General features: G+C 30.7%; 1 protein-coding gene across 1 annotated transcript in view; it reads left to right on the top strand.

Moving 5' to 3' along the window:
* The window catches only part of LOC139510831 (uncharacterized), a 125,904-nt gene that overhangs the window by 27,841 nt on the left and 72,671 nt on the right, over nt 1-25,392 (top strand). Inside the window, exons 20-37 of the mRNA XM_071297367.1 lie at nt 120-386; nt 680-811; nt 1,704-1,829; nt 2,186-2,311; nt 3,021-3,152; nt 3,418-3,681; nt 6,626-6,739; nt 8,572-8,697; nt 9,307-9,441; nt 10,217-10,339; nt 10,647-10,901; nt 11,330-11,596; nt 12,150-12,413; nt 15,297-15,422; nt 19,215-19,238; nt 23,063-23,098; nt 23,576-23,685; nt 24,453-24,523. Coding sequence (XP_071153468.1) covers nt 120-386; nt 680-811; nt 1,704-1,829; nt 2,186-2,311; nt 3,021-3,152; nt 3,418-3,681; nt 6,626-6,739; nt 8,572-8,697; nt 9,307-9,441; nt 10,217-10,339; nt 10,647-10,901; nt 11,330-11,596; nt 12,150-12,413; nt 15,297-15,422; nt 19,215-19,238; nt 23,063-23,098; nt 23,576-23,685; nt 24,453-24,523 — 2,698 coding nt within the window. The remainder of the gene's footprint in view (nt 1-119; nt 387-679; nt 812-1,703; nt 1,830-2,185; nt 2,312-3,020; nt 3,153-3,417; nt 3,682-6,625; nt 6,740-8,571; nt 8,698-9,306; nt 9,442-10,216; nt 10,340-10,646; nt 10,902-11,329; nt 11,597-12,149; nt 12,414-15,296; nt 15,423-19,214; nt 19,239-23,062; nt 23,099-23,575; nt 23,686-24,452; nt 24,524-25,392) is intronic.

The following is a 25,392-nucleotide window of genomic DNA, read 5'->3' as shown; positions in this document are numbered from 1 at the left end:
CTCAAAAGTTTTTTTTTTATTATGTTTATTAACAAGCATGCTCTATCTCGTAACAGCCTGTGTGAATCCATTTTATGGTGTTTTATGTGTATTAACAAGCATACTCTATCTCTTAATAGCCTGTGTGAATCCATTTTATGGTGACAACTGTGCAAGTCAATGCAGCTGTGGACCAGGGGCTGACAGGTGTGATCCTAGTCGTGGATGTGTTTGTAACAGCGCCTGGACTGGAGATAATTGTGACGTTGATGTCAATGAATGTGAAGTTAATCCAGGCATATGTATAAATGGCGACAAAACTTGTGAAAACGAAGATGGTGGCTATCAATGTAATTGTGGATCTGGTTATGAAAAAGTGTCTGCAGTCGACAGCTTTCCTTGTGCAGGTAAATATAAGTTGAAATAGGTAAAGAATAGTTTTTTATAATGTACTTCATTAATACACATTGTAGAATGAGTCCAGTTTTTATTTTCAATAGTTCAAAATCCATTTTCTTGTCAGACTAGGAAATAACGGACTTTTAAAGCAATTTCTAGATTAAATTAAGGAGAAAACAAAGGTCACAAACTTTATAATTAATGAAATTTAAGGTCCAGTACTTTTATTGTTGTTCTATTTCATATAAATAAAGTTTGCCACCACAATGTTTCAAATTTATATCTTTATGCTTAATTTTAGATATAAATGAATGTAGTAGTGCAACAACGAACAACTGTTCAGCCACAGTTTCAACGTGTCAAAATTCTGATGGTGGATATACCTGTAGATGTAAAACTGGCTACCAAACAATTAATCCCTACGAATGTGAAGGTATAATCAATTTAATTTATATCAGTTCAATATTTTATTCATGTCTTACCTTATGTATAAAATTACACAATACATTTATAAAAGTTATATTTTGTATACATAAGCCAATCTGTACAGATTTATGAGAGACAATAATCAACTAAAACAATATGGATATGTACATAATAAATATTAAACCTGAATGGTAAAATTATACAACAAAGTTCAATTATTATTTACAATATAAAACATTTCTGCGTCTTTTAAGAATATAATTACAGGTTTTGGCACATAATCTTATAATATCTTGATTCAAAAATAAATATTACATTTTCTGACAAACAGTAAAACTTTAGAAATGTTCATCAATTTTAAGAGACTCAGTAAATTATCAAATTTGTAAAATTATAAAACATTAGAGAACAAATCCAATATATCTATATAATTCTCAGTAGAGATACCTTGAGATCTAGGATTTTTGAAAGATTTCATGTTCGAATGTTACACCATGCAAAAAAAAATAGTTTATTGTTCAAATCAATAGGGGTTTATTTGTAAGTTGCACACCTAGTGCCTACCCCCAACATATTTTTTGTGGCGTTAAAAGCAAAACTACTTTTTCTCTGCTTGTTAAACATACACCAATTAAAAAAACAACCCAATGACAAAAATAATCCGAAAGACTTCTAGAGAGAAACATAGTTTTCAACAATAGACGGGTGTTTATATTTATACAGTATCTCAGACTAAAATCATCTAAAAAATTGTGAATAAAATCAGAAACAATGAAAGATATCCATTTACACTAAATTTTCTGCATGACCAAAATATGACAACCACTGGAAATGCTATTGCTTTTTAACCTAGTTGGTAGTAATAGATCTTAATAAAATAAAACTTCGATATACAACAGATGTAAACGAGTGCACAACAGAGTCTGATGATTGTGAACAAGACTGTGTCAATAACGTGGGAAGTTATAACTGTCGATGTTTCTTTGGTTACGAACTCAACACTGACAGAAAAACTTGTCAACAAGGTAGGTTAATTAGTTTCTGTATATTGAATACGTTTCTTTATGTTGAAAAAGTTTCTTTAATCAAATATGTTTCTGTATATTGAATAAGTTTCTTTATATTAAATTAGATTCTGTATATTAAATAAGTTTCTGTATATTCAATAGGTTTCTTTAGATTGAATTATAGTGAACATTTAGAAAGAAATACTATAGATTGTAAGAACTCTTCTATCGCAATATCTCTGATGCTTTTTTTACTGATAATAACTTTTAACCTTTGATTTTTTAGTTACATTTCTCTTATTAAAACTATATACTCTTAATGAATTTTGACAGATTACAAATTTGAACATAAGGTATATGATTTCTATTTTTAGTGTCTGATCCATGTGGTACCCTGAGTAACCTGACCTGTAGTTATGCATGCAGACTAAAAGACTACAGTGCATTTTGTTATTGTCAATCTGGATATGTACTCCTGGCTGATAACCAGACTTGTACAGGTAAATCAATGTTAACTGGTTTTATAGCTATTTTTCTAAATTTTCCTTGAATCTTTCTATCAGACTGATAATTTCCTTTCTAAGCAAAGAAGTGTGATATGAAAAATTATCGATAAGGGTGCATGTGGCGTTGTCAATGAAATTCGTAAAATAGTAATTAACAGATAATCATTGGTCATCTCATCTCAATTGCATTTCTCACTCACAACAATAATCTACAATTACTGTATATGATCAGTGTCATTCATAACATTGATGGTCACAAATATTAAACTATGTGTTCATATAATAAAAGACTTTGTTGTGAGCTAAACAAAATTGTGTTAATGGAATAAAGAATTGAAACATGGAATATGTCAAAGAGACAACAACCAACCAAAAAGCCAAAAGCCTAAGGCCACCAATTAGTCTTCAACGCAGTGAGAAAATCCTGCAACCAGAGTTTGATTGCAGCTGGCATGAAATAATTATGTATACTAGCTATAGTTCAGGGAAATGGATGCCAAAAAACTTACCTCCAAAAAATACAAATGAACCAAAATTTGATAAAAAAAATTAAGACTATAAACAAAGGCTAGAGATTCCTAAATGTATGAAATTATGATGATATTTCATAATGATATGGAACAAAATATTGAATTAAATGTTCTATTTTTTAAATTTTACCACATCTAAACTTTGAAGTTTATTTTGCATGTTTTGTTTGTAGATATAAATGAATGTGATGATGACAGTAAAAATCTGTGTACAGATAAGTCAACTTGCTCCAATATAGCAGGAAGTTTCAAATGTAGTTGTCCAATTGGTCAGTTTTTGGAGAACGATCAAAGAACTTGTTCAAGTAAGTACAAAATTCTTTGACAAGAAAAATGTTTTTTTCTTTTATGTTTTTACTATTTTTATCAAAATTTTTTTTTTACATTTTTTTAATTTTTCTTTATTAAAATGAGACATGACAAACTGCTATTGTTATTATATAACTACAATTGATCCATTGGCAGAAAAATAAAATAAGTCATCAAAATTGAACTAAGAATGGAAAAATTGAATTTGAGAATACATTTCATGACATTGCATGGTGACATCATGCTTTATGTACATTTCAGATTGTGATCAGTTTCACTGGGGTGACAACTGTAATAATACATGTAACTGTGGGGCTGGGGCAGAGAGGTGTGACAGAATAACTGGATGTATGTGTAAATCAGGATGGCAGGGGACACTGTGTGATGCTGATATCAATGAGTGTAGTGGTGGAGTCAACCCTTGTGATACCTCTCCCAACCAAAGATGTGTCAACACACCTGGCTCATTTGTCTGCCAGTGTGTGGCTGGTTATCATAATGACACAGTCACAGGAACTTGTACTGGTAAATGAAATAAAAACACCATTTTGATTTCAATATTATTTTTAAAATGTTTTTTCCTATACTGTTAGATTTGAACCCCACAAAAATGTTTTTTACAATGATAATAAAGTTAATTAATCTTGAATAGAACCAAATCATATCAAACCATAAAACATCAAGTAATTCAATCTTTGTCAATCAAGTCTTTACTTAAGAAATAATTGATGCAAGCTATACTTTATTGTAGTTTTAACATGGGTAGGCATTATATTCGTGATTATTTTTTGCCCGATAGTGAGGGCTAAAATAACACGAATATAATGCCTACCCATGTTAAAACTATGATGAAGTATAGCTTGCATCAATTATTTCGATTCTGAATAGGACAATTCAGGTAATTTCTATGTCCGAAAAGTATAAGTGTAAAAGCGCTTGTGTAGGCTCTTCCATGAACCTCCTTTTTTTGTTTGTAAAGAAGCAACAGGCTGGCACTGTGATTTTTCAGAGGGAGGAGTTTGAACAGCCAGCATGAACGGTTGTCGTATCTAGGTCGAATATGTCTTTTTCGGAATGCAACACAATACAGTCATAATAAATGAATAAGTAACATCATGTGCACCATTTAAAGGGGCACTAGCTACGAGATATATTAAAAATTAAATATACTATTTGTTTTGCTCAATCATTAATGAAATGCAAATAGTGAAATAATAATTCGCTTTTAGCAGCCCGTATGGTTAAATTTTGACAAAATATGCTAAATTGATTATGAATTATTCAATTGCAAGTGAATAATTCAACCTCATTGAATTCATATTCGTGTGGATTTCAATATAATCACCTTAGCTTGAGATAGATATCACGTGAATTGTATGTGTAAAGTTATTTAAAGGAACAGAATGTCAACATTAAAAGTGAAACGAAGGTAACTCGTTTGATTGACTGATTTGATCCACAAAATATCATTCGTATACAAGTAAAAACGATGATAAACATTTATTTTTGGTGGAAGAAGACTTCAAGTCTTCTGAAGGCCAATGGTGCCGACTTTAAATTCATTGAGCCTCCGTATGCTGCATTCGTTTCTGTGTATTACAATTTCATAATAACTTCTGATTCCTGACACCGATTTTTACACATGATTAAGCATCTGAATCATTTAATTTGTAAATTAGAATTGAAAAACAATCACTGTCGTAAATATGTACCCTTTTTTTGTAAATTATTAGATTTCATCTCAACTACATGAAAGTTATTTGTTTACTTGTAACCGCATGTTTTTACTGTAGATATTTGTGGTACGCATGCGTGAATTTGGTATCGGGACAATTCGCCCTGTTTACATGTTCGCCCTTGGTCTGTTCGTCCTGAGTTCTTTCCTCCGTTTAGTATGTTCGCCCTGTGTTCATCCTCTTTACTCTATAATAAGTTTGGGAACTTTGAAAAGTTGGCGGGTATGTAACAAGTCTTACTATTTGTATGCCCCATTTAAAGACATTATGTTTTCTGGTCTGTCTGTCCGTCCTGCTTCAAGTTAAAGTTTATGGTCGAGGTAGTTTTTGATGAAGTTGAAATCCAATCAACTTGAAACTTAGTACACATGTTTTCCTTATGATATGATCTTTCTAACTTTACTGCCAAATTAAAGATTTTACCTAATTTTCACAGTCCACTGAACATAGAAAATGATTGTACAGATGGGAAATCCATGTACTTATGACACATTCTTGTTTGAAGAAAAAAAAATACGTCATAACGATATTGGAACAAAGCAGGCTGGGTTAGTGGGGCAGCTTTTATGGTAATTCAAGTAACCTTTTATTCACCTTCTTCCACCTAAGAGTTATCAGCTCTTTGATTCATCTGTAATATGAAATTAAATAGACCTAGAATAATCCAATAGCACGAGTTTGCTCAATCTATTTATATCTTTATTTATGTTTACAAGAGTTCCAAATGGTGAAGTTGAAATCATCCCTTCGTAAATTTTACGGACGCCATCACGAGTTGGTTGACCGTTATGGAATAACCGTTTCACAAATGATATCGGATATGTTCCTTACGTCGTAACTACAATCCCCTTCCCTTTCATGAATATGACCTACCGAATTAGACTATTTACCGGATTTGTAATCACTTAAGCAACACGACGGGTGCCACATGTGGAGCAGGATCTGCTTACCCTTCCGGAGCACCTGAGATCACCCCTAGTTTTTGGTGGGGTTCGTGTTGTTTATTCTTTAGTTTCTATGTTGTGTCGTGTGTACTATTGTTTTTCTGTTTGTCTTTTTTTATTTTTAGCCATGGCGTTGTCAGTTTGTTTTAGATTTATGAGTTTGACTGTCCCTTTGGTATCTTTCGTCCCTCTTTTATATGGTCATCGGATAATTATTGAGGTCAACTCAATAAATAATTAGATGGCGTCTTGACTAAATTACACACGAAACGAAGCTACGTCTTTTCATTCCCGTGCCCTGTGAATTGTTTATATTATCTTTTGATAGTTTGGATAAATGTTTAACATTGTTATGAATAAAATATGAGAATTTGATTAAAATCGGTGAACATGAATTTGACAGCTAGTGCCCCTTTAAAAGTATGAAAGTGTTATAAAGTTACGGAAATATATTAAGTGCATGATAATTTGATAAAATTTATTATTCTAAAGAAGTCAATATACGCATGTGCAAACAAATTTTATTGGATTTAGAGCATGGGTTTGTTCACAAAGCAAACAAAGCACGTCATATTACAATAAATTGTAAAATACATTAGATGAAAGGTTACTTTAAAAAAAAATTTGTGACATGTCATCATGTTCATTTAATTTTTTTTGCACAGAGACTTGGATTTTTTAAACATGCAAAAGTAGAAGAAATTGAATCTAGTTTAAAATTCCAGAATAATTTCTTTTCTTTTTAATGGCTGGAGGGCTTTTAAGTAAAACCTGATTATTCTTTTTCAGATATAAATGAGTGTGATAACAATCCATGTGATCAGTTATGTGCCAATACAGATGGAAGCTATACATGTAGTTGTAGAACTGGCTTTACAAAAGATGCTAATGACAAATGTCAAGGTAATATTGATTATTTAGTATTTTGTTAAAAAATTCTACATAAGTTCCAAGGGGTATCACAATCTTATGCATTCTGTGTAATAATTCTACAAGGATATATTCAGCAAAATGTTGTATGATTTGCTAATATTAAAAAAGAAGATATGGTATGATTTCTATTGAGCCTCCACAAGAGTCCTAATGACACAGAAATTAACAGCTGTAGGTCACCTTATGACCTTCAACAATGAGCATAGTCTGCTGTTATAGGCCCCAAATTTACAAATGTAAAACAATTCAAATGAGAAAACTAACGGCCTTATAAATCTAAAAAAAATTAATGAAAAACAAATATGTAACACAGCAACAAACGACAACCAATGAATTACAAGCTCCTGACTTGGGACAGGCACATACATACAAAATGTGGCGGGGTTAAGCGTGTTGATTGGATCCCAACTCTCCCCTAACCTGTGACAGTGGTATAACAGTACAACATTAGAACAAACTATAAAAAACATGTTTTGAACCCAAAATAATTAGTGTTGTCAAATCATACACTTTTACCTAACAGGTTACTCGGATAATCGTTCGACCGATTAACCGGTTAACCGATAGTTTAAGTTGATGTTTGAAGGCCTTATCTATAGTACCATACATATAGATATAAGAAGATATGGTATGAGTGTCAATATGAAAACCTTCCATCAAAGTCATATATTTACGTTTTTATAATACGATGAATCGAAGTTTGTCCTTTGGTATTATAAGGCTTGTATGTGAAGATTCCTGACGAAGTTTGACTTTTGATAATCAAACACATCGTATCAACTGTGGCGTTTGTACTAACTTCAGATTGAAAAAGTCTTAATACCGTAAAATTCAATATGTCTGAAACCGACGATTCTTTCATTTTCTCTTGTTGTCTTCGAAAATAATGTGGAGTGTTTCAATTTGAAATGATTTAGTCAAAGCTTGTTACTCGTACTATCAAATATGCTTTGATTACATTCTCATTGTTTTGCATTGCACACTTTTTTAGTTAGCATTTCGTTTCAAGTATGACAAAGCCTTGCACAACGGAGATTGCACATTCAGATAAAGGTCTTTACAATATAAGAACAAAAATGAAATAATGAAGTAAATAATAAAATTTAATTGTATTACTGATTTAAAAATACTGTTACAAAAAAAATATGTTTACTAATTATATTTCCTTAATATCTTGCCCCGAGCTGAGAGACAAGTTCTAATTAATTCTATGTTTTTGGATTAACAATAGCAATCAATATACTGGACAATTGATCTGTCAAATTAATCACCAAGACGACAATTTTTTAAGAAAACATAACAATTTAATGATTTCAATTTATATTCATATCAAATCTATCAAAATTGAAAAAAGTCTGGTTAACCGGTTAGCGTTTTTGGTATTCAGTATTCGGTCGTTTAAATGGTTAACTGGTTAACCGTTGACAACACTACAAAAAATCAATCAATGACTTGACATTATTTTTACTAAGGGGGAAAACAATTTAATAGCTCATAGTCTTGATATTGTAAATCAAAAAGTTGTATAAATATTTTTGTAACCCTCACCTCTTATTATTTGAAAGAAAAGACAACTTGATATAGAAAAAGTATAAAATCCAAATGCAGAAATTTTTTAAATTGTTTTTATTGGCTGCTTAAAAAGATAAACACAAAACAGTAATTGAGTTAAAGACAGAAATATTATGAGTTGTGACTAAATTTGAAATGGCTGCCAAAATATATTAAAAAGATTTTTTATATTCAGTCTTGTTTTAATGATCAAATTGTTTAGATTAATAATTAGAAATCTTATTTTGTAGATATCAATGAATGTGACACAACCTTGAACAAGTGTGACCAGAACTGTCTTAATACTCCAGGAAGTTATAAATGTTCTTGTAATAATGGATACATACTCAGCCCAACAGACCAGAGGACATGCAACAGTAAGTTTTTTGCCAGAAATCCTGAATTCCTGCTCCACCTAGTTAACTACAAAGTTGGAAATAAGAATTAACTCCCATTTCATATAATCCTAGTTGGAAATAAGAATTAACTCCCATTTCATATAGTCCTTGTTGGAAATAAGAATTATCTCCCATTTCATATAATCCTAGTTGGAAATAAGAATTATCTCCCATTTCATATAATCCTAGTTGGAAATAAGAATTATCTCCCATGTCATATAATCCTAGTTGGAAATAAGAATTATCTCCCATTTCATATAATCCTAGTTGGAAATTAGAATTAACTCCCATTTCATGTAATTCTCTTTTATTAAGAAATTTTCATGTCGGTTGTTAAAAGGTAAAACATTGATTTAATTATCAGACTTTTGTGTTTGGATATATTTAACTGTTTTGAAATTGTTTACCCTTTTCTGGATACCAGTAAATGATTATTAGATTTGTTATAATGCAATTTATCAAAAGATCAAAAAGGGCTTTTAAATTTTATCAAGCACCAATCATGAATGAAGAAATCTAGTAAAAGATTACAATAAATTTGTGTATGCATTGCAATATTTATATATGTATTTATTATTTTATTTACAGTAAAGACCGAATGTACCAATTTCAATTGTACCGCGCCAGGAACGTGTGCAGTCAAATCTGATGGAGCAGAATACTGTACATGTCCTACAGGATACAATCTAACCATGACTGATAATATTACTGGAATCTGTGAAAGTAGGTTTTTATGCCCCATATACGAAAGTATTATGTTTTCTGGTCTGTGCGTCCGTCTGCCCCGCTTCAGGTTAAAATATTTGCTCAATAGAGTTTTTGATGAAGTTGAAGTCCAATCGACTTGAAACTTAGTACACATGTTTACTATGATATGATCTTTCTAATTTTAATGCCAAATTAGAGTTTGACCCAAAGTCACGGTCCAATGAACATAGAACATAGATTTGAGACAGTTAAGATTTGCAAAATGTGCTCTATGGATATTACTGATGATATTTACATTATTGTTAAAACTTAATCCATCATTATGTTTATAAATTAGAATTACAATTGTTATGGTAAATAAAAATAATCCTTATGAATAAAAGAAATGGGATGTATCTTAATAAGACATCAACAAAAATAACCAATATATATCTTAAGGGCATTACACAGTCTTCAACAATAGATGCACCTTATAACATTTCTATATTTTCATTTTTTTTTAAATGTTACAGTATGAAGTTTGCAAGACATGCAGGAACTCTGATAATATTAATGTCACTGATTCTTTGATTTCAATAAAACAGAAATGCATAAATCACAATAAATGGTTCTTGTAAATCTAAATAAATCCCTTCACCAATTGAATTTTAATGACTACAGACAAAGATAAAAAGAAAAAGAAAAACTAATAATGATTATTAAATATTTTAGACATTTTACAAGAAATGTCTATAATTCTATCTTTATTACTGACATAAGTAAAGAAGGGTATATTTATTAAATATTTCAGACATAGACGAGTGTGAGCCAAGCAATCCATGTGCTGATATGTGTACTGATAAAACACCAGGATACAAATGCTCCTGTACCAAAAATGGTACAAAACTGGACAGCGATGAACAAAGTTGTAAAGGTTGGTATTTTATTGTGTGGAGAGAAAATTAATGTTTCGTTTTTTTTGTTAAAACAATTCTAAATTAATACTCTCAATGTAGGAAAAATGTTAAGAAATGGACAAATAAAAAGTAGTTAAACATTAATATCGTATTAAGTGTATATTAAAATATTTTTTTTTACATTATAGTAATACATGTTGTTTAAAAAAACTTAAATATTCATAAACATGATAAATGTGTAGGTCTGTGTGAAATAAAGACATACAAAAAATTTCATGGTGTTGACATACACACTAAACTGAATTCAATATTTTATTTCAAAAGCTTGTGCTGAAGGAGAATGGGGACAGAACTGTGTTGAAAACTGTACATGTGTGACAGAAAACAACAATTCTTGTAACAAAACAGATGGAAATTGTAATTGTAAAACTGGCTGGAAGGGAGATAACTGTGATACAGATATAAATGAATGTGACAACGCAACAATATGCCAGGCTAACTCATTGTGTGAAAACACCAATGGATCCTATGTTTGTATCTGTAATGAGGGTTATTATAACTCTGCAGATGTTTGTCAAGGTTAGTTTTCAGAAATTGTCTTTTTATCTATGAGGCCCCTCATGGGGGTGTCCAAGTAATCACATAATTATTAATTGTTTTTTAAACTAGATAATCAAATAATCAAAAATGAAATATTTGGTCTGGTAATCAAAAAATTACTGTAAAAACCCCATGAGGAGGCTCATCTATAACTGTTTTGTATTTCTCAACTTGACTTCAATTGTTTGGTTAAATATTTATTTATTTCTGATATTGACTGAAAGACAGTAAATAATCTGCCAGATATTATATTTATAGAATAGAGAGTAATGGTAAAACAAGGGAATAGAGAAAATTGGCCTAAAAATTGCAAAAAATACTGAAATGAAAACCTCCCAAACCATACCATCAGATAAGAGGGTAATAACATAGTATTTATTCCTGAACTTAAATCATTTCCTTTCCAGTATGTGGTTCTAACACATTTGGTAAAGACTGTGCACAGACCTGTAGCTGTGTTGTTACCAATACAGATTCCTGTAATAATGTTGATGGTAGTTGTACATGTAAAACTGGTTGGAAAGGAACCACCTGTTCTGTGGATGTTGATGAGTGTACAGTTACTCCCTATATATGTAACACTACATCTAATTCTGAATGTAACAATTTAAATGGTACCCATGAATGCAATTGTGTTACTGGATACCAGAAAATAGCTGATGGAAGTTGCCAAGGTAGGCTGATATTTTTAAGTACTGTAAATTCAACAATTATTGCGGGCATTTATTATTGTGAATTTGTCATTTTAAACTAAAATGCGATTTTAATTTTTGAGATATTGAGTAATAATATTTTATTCATATAAAAAAAAAATGCGAGTTTAACTTATTGAGATTATAACCCTGTATCATTTTTCACAATAATTTCTGAACTTACAGCAGTATAATTGATGACCCTGTTCTTGAACTTCTGAGAAAAACTAATGTATAGTTACAAAATCAAATATCACAATTGGAAGCTTTACAATATTCAGTTCAACTGCACATAAATCTTAATAATGTCCGATAAAATGGTTATTTTCTTCCAAGATGATTGTAATTTTTATTTCATATGTTTTCGTGCTTAAGGTTAATATCAACTGTGTTTCATGAAAATTGCAATTGATTGAAAAGCAGCATATATATTTTTTAATTTTTCGATCATAGCTAATAAGGCATTTTATTTCCTTTCCTGTTTGTTTGTTTACATACCCCCACTTTTCAAGCATCATTTTAATGTCATTTTCAGAATGTGGCAGTTCAAACTATGGAGATAGCTGTTCTCAGGCCTGTACTTGTATTGTTGCCAATACAATGGACTGTAACAATGTTAATGGTAGTTGTACTTGTAAAAATGAATGGAAGGGAGCCAACTGTGACATGGACATAAACGAATGTGATGATGCAACAACTTGTGACGGCATTCCCTATTCAACTTGTCAAAATTCAGTTGGTTCTTACGACTGTGTCTGTAATGCTGGATATCAGAAAAATTCTTCTAATCTCTGTGATAGTAAGTTTATCAAGTTGATGTAAACTGTTATAAGTTAAATTATTGCCACCTTTATCTGAAAAAAGGAAAGAAATGGATTTAATTTTTTCATCTCAACATCTCACGGATGAAGGTATTCTGAAAATTTAAGAAATAAACTATGGATAGTTATGCATTTTTTATTCCAATTCTATTTAAAACAAATGTATTTTTTATTCAAATTGTATTATAACAAAATTATCATGTATCAGTGTATAAAACATTTGTTACAACGTCTGCACAGCAAGAGACATCTAATATCATTACTTGTACAGAGTAGTTTTTAAATTTATTTTGTACACAATTTTATTGTACATCAGTTTTTAGGCAGTCAAGCTGCCTTATGCGAGCACCCTAGATTTGTGTTCTACCCAATAAATGCTGAAATACGTGCCATTGTCATTATCTAGCTGGATATAATGTTATTTATAACTAATTGGAAAGTTTTTTCATACTTTTAATTCTGGATTACAAAAGATATGACCAGAAAAACCTTAAATGATCGTCGAATCACCCAAAAGTTGTGAAGTTGCACATAGGAAGTAGAACACATTAGGAATCCTTATGTAGTTTATTATCCCCTGAGCTTTTGGCTAAGATGTCAAAGAACAAATGTATGAAATATTTAATCGACGAAAATCTCTAAAGACAAGTAGCTAAGATTTCCCAAATGGCAAAAGTCGTAGGAATATCGTTCGTCGTCAATATGTAGTCAACTACGTCAGTAGTCTATTAAAATAAGTTCAACTGTTCATGCTGTTGGCGGCAATTTTAAATTAGAAGTCAAGATTTTCGTATCTTTTCAATTTGGATAACTTTGCAAACCTTTTTACCAAAGTCTCAAAACGATCTCAAAACTTATTTTCATCATAATTATTCACGACAGCGATATTCATTTTGTCCAACCGCTAGCTTAATACAGAAAATCGCCGACAAATAATGTGTAAATTCGAGTAATATCGTATCTGACAAAAACATCATTGAAAACAAAATGGATGCCATAAGAAGGGAAATTACAATATGGGATCAGATTCCGGAAGCGGATAAGAGTAATTCCATGTTTTGGCGACCAACTATATTTTTTTTCAGACAGATGACAAAATACATCTATGTATGGTATAAACACTAGAATTGGAAACCAAAAGATATATGTAAAAGAAAGAAAAGCAGAAACTATTTTGTACAGAAACTCAAAATTACTTTTTAACAAATTTTAATGTCTAAATCCAATACAAGGTGACAGCTGGGAACAGTATCTGATTATCTAAAAAATATATATGTTCCTGGTGACAGTATAAATTTTCTTTATCAGTGATAAATGTTGGTAATGCATGTTAGATGCTTTTAAAGTGTAAAAATATTACTGCAATTTCAATGGGTATTTTTTCTCAATTTTGATGGGTCAGTTAAAATAGCTGGAAGTTTTTACTTTATTGTCACAAATAGTGCAACTAGATTATATGATACCTGAATGTAAGCAAATCATATGATATATAGGTGGAGTCTTTTGGTACACTCTACTCCCTCCTGATGAATAACTTTGAAAAGGATGAGATCCCAACCCCTCAACCATATGCATTTATGTATGGGACTATATAACTAATCAAATGAAATATAGGGGAAGTCCCTAGGGTCAACCACCCCCTCCTGTTTTAGAACTTGGAAACAGTCGAGATCCCCTCCCCTAAACCATATTTATTCATGTATGGGACAACATAACTAATCAAATGAAATACAGGGGGAGTCCCTGGGGTCACCCCACCCCTACTGTTTATGAAATTTGAAACAGCCGGTCGAGATCCCCACAATATGATAAATCAAATGAAATATAGGGGGAGTCCCGTGGGGTCACCCCACCCCTCCTGTTTGAGAACTTGGAAACAGTCGAGATCCCCACCCTTAAACCATATATATATTCATGTATGGGACAATATAATAAATCAAATGAATTATAGTGGGAGTCCCTTGGGTCACTGTACATCCTCCTGTTTGAGAACTTGGAAACGGTTGAGATCCTCACCCCTTAACCATACATACTCATGTATGGGAATATATGACAAATCAAATGAAATATAGAGGGAGTCCTTGCGGTCACCCCATCCCTCTTGTTTTGAGAATTTGGAAACAGGCGAGAAAAAATTGAAGCAATATTGCCAGTTTTCAGAATTATGGTTGCCTTGATTTTTGGTTAACTGCCTACAGCGCTTACAGTGCTTTGATTATTTATTTTTTCACTAATATTTATAGAAAATTTTGAATAAATTGTCCAAGTGGTTCATTGTTTTAAATTGGCTATGCAGGCCTTGTCTCCAGTTTGTACTGTTTTTAAAATATTTTTGTGTTGTTTTATTGCATGGCATTGATGCAACCATGTGCAATTCTGCTATTTTTTTTAATTTTTTTTTATACTGCTTATAATTAAACTATCAAACCTTATTAGTTATTAGTAATCTCGTTTGTAAAATGAATAATATTTGTACAAATACTATCAATATGTGTATGGGATATCATGCTTTGTTGGACTACATTTAAATATGTGATTGTAGAAAGTTTCATCTTAATCATCTATTTGGAATATTATGAATGCAAAAACTCTAGCCTCTTTCTACTTCATCAATGGACAGAATGTAGGATCTCAAATAAACAGGAGTACTAATTGAAGCAAGTTGTTATATAGAATAAACTATGTAAATAATTATAATAAGAATAAAAAGATAATTATAAGAATAAAAAGATAATTATAAGAATAATTATTTTCACAGGCAATGAAGAAAACGTACAGAATGTGTCATTTTTTTTTAACTTATTCGTTTACACACTATGACTTGCTAATAGTTCATGGCATCATTTAACTTTTTCTTGTAGACATTAATGAATGTGGTAGTAGTTTGAACAACTGTACAGAAAATGCTTCCTGTTTTGATACGGATGGCAGTTTTGATTGTGTCTGTGACTCAGGGTATACTGGTCAAGGAGATGTAAATTGCACAGGTTAGTTTATTTTATGATATTTATTTCATTTGCTACCATTATAATTTTCTTGTCAAGCTTGTCGATCTTAAGATATCCCTAGTTTCCTTTAATCTTTTCTAAAATTCGTTTTGATTTTCACTTCCTTAAAGCATTTGATTAGTTTATTATGTAGATTGCAGCAGAGTGCACAGTTAGTTTTGCTTCGCCCCAAAAAATACACGAATTTCATATATATTTCACATCATATTTCTATAATTTGCTTTTGTAAATTTCCGTTTCAAAGGAAGTTGTAAATAGTGGGACTATACATGTATGTATAGTCATTTCAAATTAGTCAGTGTTGTTCATTATTTGTGTTATTATGTCATCTATAATAAACATAATTTTTACTGCTTTTATAACATTGTTGTAAGTGAGGTATTTTAAACATTTTATTAGAAAAGTTACATTATCATTTGAATGAAATAGTTGTAAACACACAAATTGTAACAGTTGACAATATTTAGATTAAGCATAACATTGTATTATACATGTATACTCAGTCAAGTTTTTTTAAACATAGTTAGTATAGTTATTTATGTTTACCAGTTATTATATTAATAAATTAGAACACATTTAACTATAATAACTGAAGCTGTTACAACAGTTGAGCCTGATACTACACAAACAACAGAAACTATTGAGTCAACAGCAACAGAAAAATATATCTTTTCCTACCATCCTAAGTTGAAGTGTGTCAATTTTAAAAATTTGCCTAATTGTGTGGTTTTGTGGTTAATACTTCTTTCATAACATTTTGAGAGGAAATCGAAATCTAAAGCAGCGAAAATATGATAATTATTTGTTGTTGGTGAAAATGAGACAATTCGGATGATTGAAAAAAAAAAAAAAAAGAATATGTACATCAGGAAATAAAAGTTTGTCTAATAAATTATCATTAATTTATAGGATATTGTGATAATAAAAAATACAAATAATAAAAGCACGGCAGTCATTATTGTGCTGGATGGATTTGTATCAAAATATGATTTGATTTTCATTTCCTCAATAATGTTGGGGACAGGTTTAGTGTGTAAAATGCAGGTCTTTGCACAAAAATTTTTCTATTCAGAAATGACATATATTTTACATCATATTTCTTTACTTTGATTTGTAAATTGAACACTTTCAATAAAATACATTAGAAGATAGTAAAAGATTATTTATAGACATATTGCTAATTAATCTTTAGTCCGCTACAATAAGTAGGACTTTTGCAAACAGTAAACTTACTACAATTAATGTAACTAATGTATTCTAAATATTTTTATAAGAAGTTATCATTTGCATTTAAATTAAATAATTGTAAAAAAGTCGAGGATATTGAGATTTATACATATAACTGTAATCTACTGAAACCAATCTTCATATGTGGTAATTTTTACTTGTAATTATATTGATATTTAACAACCTTTCATTACTTTTATAAATGAAGCTGTCACAACAGTTGAGACAACATCTGAAACTTCACAAACAACAGAAACTTCGGAGTCAACAACAGCTGAAAAGGGTACTGGATCTACCACAGAGAGATTTACAAAACAGACAACTGAAACCTCTTTACAAAGTATGACAGCACAAACTACTGAAGCTTCAACTGACATTTTTTCTACCAACAATTATTCCAGAACCACAGCAGAAAGTGCATCCACAAAAGCACTGCAACTCAAACCTCTGGAACCACGACAACCGGCATTGCAACTGAAACCTCTGGAACACCATAAAAGGCACTGCAACTGAAACCTCTGGGACCACCACAGAAAGCATGCTAGCCACTAGTCAAAGTGAAACTTCAACAGTCATTGGTACTACCATACAAAACCCTGCAACACAAGGTGTCACAACCATACAAACCACTGAAATCTCAACAAACAATGGTTTATCTACACATAGTATAGAGATCATATCAGACAGTGTCACTGCAACTCAGAGATCTGAAGCCACTACAGACAGTGTCACGGTCATTACTAATACTGATGCCACGACAGACAGTGCCACAAGTTCTATAAACACTGTACCTCAAGGTACCGGAACCGGTTCAGAAAGTAGTGTGACCACACAAGACACTCAAACCACAGTATATATGCCGTCTGGTACACAGACAACTAAGGATTCTGAAGTGACAACACAAGAAATATCCACAGTTGATTTCTCCCGTAGTGAAGGTACTTGAGCATTCTATCCATGCTCTCCTGTTTTTATTGATAATTGGTGATTTGCTGATTTTAAATTTCTAATGTTAATTTTTATCTAAATTCTACTTTAGAGGCGTTTTGAATTTGGGTTTTACTGGTACTTCTTCTTTTTCAAAGTTTTTGTGTTTAAATTCTTCTCAAGAGCTCAATGGCTATCACATATCAAAATACTATTTAAGTTTCTTTCATTGACTACTGTTTGTCTTTTTCATTTTTAGCCATGGCGTTGTCAGTTTGTTTTAGATTTATGAGTTTGACTGTCCCTTTGGTATCTTTCGTCCCTCTTTTAAAAGGATACTTTTCCACATTTATTCAACTTTTACTTTAAGGGAAGAAATGTTCTCATCAACTGTCAACACCAGCTGTTTCTAATTCTATTCAACACTGTTACAGATTTCATTTTATGGGAGATTCTGTTATGTTTTCGGTTTCTTTTTTCTTTTTTTTTAATTCTTAATTTGTACTGAATTAAAAATGGTTTGAACTTTTTTATGTCAATTTGCAATATTTATGTTGATTATGATATCACTTAAAGTTAATTTTGCATTGTATGCTTTAAGTTCCTTTAAAAAAAAATCGAAATTATGTAACTGGCATTAGATGTATTTATTATGTACCTTTTGTTGAGAAAGATTTTGTCATAATTTGTGTATAAATGTCAATTGTAGCAACATCATCCACAGTTTATTCTACAGGTAAAACAACTTCCCTGATCAACCTACCCTTTATCTGAGTTTGCACAACATCTTATCTTTGCACTTTTAAAACAATCATACCTAGTGTGGCTGACTCTACATCTACTACTTTTATCTTTATTTTTCATTTATAAAAAATCATCAATACAAACAGGTGTAGTTGATTTGAATCATAACTAAACATAAGATGGTGCCTGCTGAACTTTTATTTCATACTGAAACCATCATTTCAACGTTTCCTTTCACCTATCGTCATTGTCTTGGAATGGTTTAATCTGGTGTGTGTGTGTGTATATATATATAGTACAGTATTACTGTACAATTTACGAACTTTTAATTAAAATTGAGAATGGAAATGGGGAATGTGTCAAAGAAACACCAACCCGACCAAATAAAAAACAACAGCAGAGGGTCACCAACAGGTCGTCAATGTAGCGAGAAATTCCCGCACCCGGAGGCGTCCTTCAGCTGGCCCCTCAACAAATATATACTAGTCCAGTGATAATGAACGTTTTAATTGTTTGTTTTCCCCTCCTTCTGAATTCAAATTTGTGTTTTGATTGCTTGTATTTTATTGTGTTAATATAATATTGTTTTTTTATAGTCAGTCAGAAGGTTATATGACTTTCAGTAATTTGAGTTTAAGTACTTCTGGAAAATGATGTTGACAATGGGAATAGTTTAAACAAACACAATCATTTAAGCTTTCTCATTATGTACCATTAGTAATTGTGAGACAATTTTTATATTAATCATTTTTATTCATTTGTATGTACTTACATTTCAAAATCATGTTTTATAATTGCATTTATATATTGTATGTAATAAGCTTAATTAAATGGTCTTTGATATTTATGATATGATTTTTGTATTACTTATAGCCACTACTGCAGTCCAAACTACAGGTAAAAGTCCCTATTATGCACTCCCCACATCCTCTTATTAGCAATGTATTCTGTATCTTTGTATAACTGCATTTGCACTTAATTATATGGATTTACTTGGTACACACTTTTGTTCTAAATTTCTTTCTATCTTTGTGTCAAATTTACATAATATTTACATATTTCTTTAGGAAGTTCTTATTGAATTGTAAAAACAAATATGTTAGTCCTAATAATATCCACGTTATGGTTTTTATAGAATTCATACTGTGACAAAATCGAACAATCTGTTCAATTTTATCATTTATGAAAATAAAAATTTAGAATTCTCAAATCATGCAAATGGTGGAAGACTTTTTATATGTTGTTAAGTACTTTTATGTCTTTTCAGTTATTATTTTAGAAAAAAATCTTTTATAGCTCATTTTTTTCAGACATTCTTGTGAGTTTTTTCTATATTTGATTCTACAAGATATAAATGAAAATCTTAAATTTTTTGTTGCATTTAAGAAATAATTTAATTTTGATTTTTTTTAACCAAAACATTTAGATTCAGGAATATTATAATTAAATGTGATTGAAAAATAGTATTGAAGTAAAATATTTATGAAAGAGTGTTTATACAGTATGAATAATTTGCATTGCATGTACTCCTTTTATGTTGAAAGTTGATTAATAGAAAAGTTCAATAAGTTAAATTAAATGTATATATCTCAATTTCTCATTTAAATATAATATCAATTGAATGACTCAAACTGGCTAGAATTATTGTAATTCAACTTGACCATTCTTAATTCCAATATTCAATTTTTGATATAGCTTTAATAAGTATCAAACAGATTTACAGCAACCAAAGACTTGGTTAAAATAAAAATTTTCAATATTGTTGATAGCTGTAAAAAGTAAAATCATAAAAATACTGAACTCAGAAGAAAATTCAAAACAGAAAGTCCTTAATCAAATAGCAAAATCAAAAGCACAAACACATCAGACAGGAATTATATTTTATGATATAACAAATTGCTATATTCAGGGAAGAGGATTTTGTAAATCACTTTTATTAAAATGTTGTTTATATGTAAATGTAGCTTATGTTATATATATAACATTCTGCTCTTATATTGTGTGCACAATACCTACCTAGTATGTAATTCACCACCAATCATTTTTCTACCATTATAATGTATACTGATCTTTATTTCATACTCTGTGCACAATACACATGTGTGTTATTCACCACCAAATTTTTTTCTGCCATTACAATGTATACTGATCTTTATTTCATACTCTGTGCACAATACACATGTTTGTAATTCACCACAAATCATTTTTCTTCCATTATGATATAAACTGATCTTTATTTCATACTCTGTGCACAATGCAGGTGTTTGTAATTCACCAACAATTATTTTACTACTATAATAATGTATAGTGATCATTATTTTATACTCTGTGCACAATTATACATACATTTGTAATTTACCATCACTCATTTACTACAATAATAAAGAAAAACAATCAGAAATAATAATGAAAAATGAAACAAATTGGCTTTTCTTCATTTTCAGTTTTTAATCATTTATTCTGAACACTTCTTTTATCATACCAACTATTTAGATCATTCAATACCAAAATGATATTTGCAGCTTTTCTACTGCATTCATAAGGATTATAGCAACACTGCTTTAAATGGTAAGCATTATGATACATGGTCAAGCTAAATGATATATCAGATTTGAGCTTTACTATGAAGCTATTTAGCTGTTGAAATCCTCATGTAAGTCACTGCACAGGCTTGTTACTTTGATAGTGCTTGAGATGCATATAAAGATAACTGAAAAAAATCATTGATCATAATTGCATTGCTACTATGTTTTGCTTGCAGGAATTTTATAATTGCCTATGATATCTGATTCTTGTCTAATTTTGAATAATGAAACAGAACATGAGACACAGCTGGCTAACTTCGTTCACCTAAAAGAAAACTGACTATAATACAGTAGTCAAAGAATTTGATAAGTTTTCCTTAATTGCAGATGCAAAATATTATTATGTTCTCATTTGACATTTGTCTGTTGTCCTTGACCTCATTTTTATGGTTCATGGACCGCTTAAAAACTAGTTTTCTTATTAAGTGATTTAAAGCAGTTGTGAGTAGAAGGACAAATGAATTTGGTATATGGAATCATTGCAAGTAATACATGTATGCCAGGAGGGGGTAATCTGACATCATTTTCAAAATTTATTGGTCAGCATTAAGTTTTTATATTTAAGTATCATTGTAAAGACACAGCTAAAAGAGGTCAGCATGGTCGGAATTTTTGAACATTGATGTATGAAATAACAAATTTGAATGGTGTTTATGTTCATCTTGCATTATTAATTTGACCTCAACCTCATTTCCCACAATCATTGGCATGGTCAACCATTAGTTTTTGTCGAGCCTGCAACTTTTGTTGCAGAAAGCTAGACATAGGGATAGTGATTCGGCGGCGACTACGGCGGTGGCGGCGGTGTTAGCTAACTTCTTAAAAGCTATATATTTTAGAAGGTTGAAGACCTGGATGCTTCATACTTTGTATATAGATGCCTCATATAACAAACTTTCCGTCAGTCACATGTCCAATGTCCTTGACCTCATTTTTATTGTTCAGTGACTTGAAATTTTTTTATTTTTTATTTTTTGTAATGTTAAATTCTCTCTTATTATAAGTAATAGGATAACTATATTTGGATTGTGCATACCTTGGAAGGTCCTCATGCCTGTCAGACAGTTTTCACTTGACCTCGACCTTATTTCATGGATCAGTGAACAAGGTTAAGTTTTGGTGGTCAAGTCCATATATCAGATACTATAATCAATAGGTCTAGTATATTTGGTGTATGGAAGGACTGTAAGGTGTACATGTCTAACTGGCAGGTGTCATCTGACCTTGACCTCATTTTCATGGTTCAGTGGTCAAAGTTAAGTTTTTGAGTTTTGGTCTATTTTTCGAATACTATATATGTTTGGTGTATGGAAATATTTTATGATCTATATGTCAGTCACGCAGGTTTTATTTGACTTTGACATCATTTTCACGGTTCAATGCTAAGTATTAAGTATTTGTGATTTAGTCTGTTTTTTTTTTTAATTTATATCAATAGGTCGACTATATTTGTTGTATGGGAGAATTGTCAGCTGTACATGTCTGCCTGGCATGGTTCATCTGACCTTGACCTCATTTTCATAGTTCATTGATCAATGTTAAGTTTTCTTGGTTAATGCTGAGTTTATGTGACAGTTGTAATAAAGCTTTATATTTAGGACTATCAACATTATATCAATGATTAGGAAAGAAGGCGAGACATTTCAGCGTGTGCACTCTTGTGGTAATTAGGTGTGTATACTATTCATAACAGCTAAACTGTATTTGGTGTATATATTGACAGTAACCGTGGCAGATCCAGAAATTTTCATAAGGGGATAGGGTGGGGTGGGGCATCTCTAGTCATGCTTCAATAATTCTGTTATATATTCAACCAAATTTTTGCCACAAAAGGGGGGCCAGGCTCCCAGGTCCCCCCTGGATCCACCTTTGAGTCAACTCTACATTACTTTTGTCTTTCTTACATAGTTTATTCACCCTTGACCTCAGATACATGTGTCATTGTTCATATTGAGTTTTTGTTTTACTATACAAATACCTGTATAAAAATGTAAAATTCATTCATAGTTAAGACATTACACAGCCAAGACATTCCAGTGTGTAACCTCATCTTAAAATTATGCTTAAAAATCTTCAAAATGAGACGATTGTCATTCATGTTTATAAATGTAACAAATTTGATAAATTCTATTTCAGTGAGTGTTCCAACAACAACATATACACCTGTATCTGGTAAGTTTTTTTTCTTTTCTTTATATACATCTTAACAAAGTATTTATGTTTAACTCAAATGCTGATGGCTCCTTTGTTATATTGAAATTTAATTTGCAGAACACAAGTCGATATCAAGTAATAATCCAGTTCTCACTTGTTATGAACTTATAAGTAGTAGCACTTATCTCATTAAATAATTTTTAGTTTTAAAAAAATATTTGAAATTGTAAGATGGAACATGAGTTTTGTTTGATGTAAGTAATCACTTGTTCTCATCTAAGAAAAAAAGCTTGATTGATCTGGGGAATAGCATTCCTTATGTGATGTTAATTTATATCCTTTGTCAAAGTAAGAAGTAAGCTTTCTTATGGTTTTCTAATGCCTGTACATCTTTGTCTCGCGCAGTCTTTTGAATTAAAAGTATTTCTATAATATCATATTATGTCAGAACAAACCAGATACTAATATTTTGATATTTATAAATCTTTTTTATAGGTGAATTAAAAGTAGAAGTAGTCCTGACTATAAATGTAACACCCCATGATGGAATAAACAATGAAAATTCTGCGTACTATCAAGAATTATTCAATGCGACTTTTATAGTGGTAAGATCATAAACAAGTGCCCATGAATATTGCACTTGGTCCAACAGAACCTGATTGAATGATATCAAAATGATGCGCATATTACTTATTATGATTTATTGTAGTATCCATGGCGTTTTGCTTTAGAAACTGACTTGGAAAAGGCATTTTTGTTTAAATGGGAAAATGGGATTGTTCACATCGGTATAATCTTAAGTTATGTCTAAAAAGACCAATCCAAAACGGTAAAGGGAAATTAGGAAAATCAGAACTCAAAGACGACTACACCAATTAAGCGTAAAATGAATGATGGAACAATCAGAATTCAACAAACAAGATCTGTGTATTTACATTCAACAACAAGAATCACACTTCCAATAATCAGTGGTTTGAAAAGACATAGCAGCATTAAATGCATAAATCTGATTTTCAATTTAATTTTTAACATATGCAGTTTCTACATTTCCCTTTTAAAATAAACATGTTTTTAATAAATACTCTATTATTATGTGAAAATAATTTGAAATTATCTTCACACCATTCAGAATCAAACTCACAAACAATTTTAATGTAAAAATAACATTAGCCATATAAACATAAATTATGGTGATCATTTTGACGACCTTGGAATTACTGTCTAGACACATATGATACCAAATCATCTTGAAATAGAAATAACAAGGATCTCAACAATGTTTATGAATTAAAATTGTATTATTGTTATTAATAAGCATAATTAAACTTTTTTTCAGAGTGTAAAAACATTTTTATTTTTGTTTATTTTTCAGTTGACAAATTACTACTCTAATTCAGCTGCAACAAAAGACAATTTCATTCAAATTGTCGTGTATAGAATAAGGTAGGAAAACTACACATATACATATGAACTTTATATTCCCTTTCCCATTAGTTTGCAATTATGAGAAAGATACCAAAAACAAATGTCTTTATCAATCACAATATATGAAAAAAATAAATGACAATAGGAATCCTCAAGTAATCACGTTCGTGAAAGGTCCCGGGGTCTTCTTTTATTGCATAGCAAGAGTTCAGAAATGAACGGACACTCTATGAAGACATATTTCCTGTCTTTGTATATTTTGAATTTTCTTTTTATCTTGTTTGATTAAAGTCTGTTCAGATGGGTGAATAAACAATGTAAATACATCTTTACCAAGAATTCAACAAATTTGTTGTTTCAATTCAAAGGTGTTTGCTAAATTTATAAAAAAAAATATGTACTTGTTCTTGGGATCGGTGTGGTTCTAAGATGGTAGTTATCTCATCAACCATGTCATTCACCTTAGCAGATGCTAAATAAATTATAAATTATATATAGTTGTGTAAATTGACATGGGTGAGAACATAACCACACCACTACAGCAGAGACTAAGAATCAAATTCTTTCTGCATTCTATCTTTGAAACAGGGTTTCTTCCTTTATTTTAATTGGAGCATAAAATAGTCTTACATTTTATTTCAGTTCATTCATATCTTGAATTGATAAGGAATTTCATAAAAATGGCGGAAACCATTGGAATAACCCTTTGAGTTTCTATGGTCAAATTCATATTATTTCCTTGTAAAGTACCGCACACAATTAGAAATAATTGGTTAATTCTCAGAACTCTTTGTATAAGGAATAGGTTTGCTAGTAATGACAGGACCAAGAATATGACCATAGTCTTCAAAAGCTTTGCAAAAAAAGGCAATGTAGTAAACTGGTGT

The sequence above is a fragment of the Mytilus edulis genome, chromosome 2, assembly GCF_963676685.1.
Source record: "Mytilus edulis chromosome 2, xbMytEdul2.2, whole genome shotgun sequence".
Classification (NCBI taxonomy): domain Eukaryota; kingdom Metazoa; phylum Mollusca; class Bivalvia; order Mytilida; family Mytilidae; genus Mytilus; species Mytilus edulis.
Note: the sequence above shows the minus strand (reverse complement) of the source record. Positions and strands in the feature narration are given on the sequence as shown.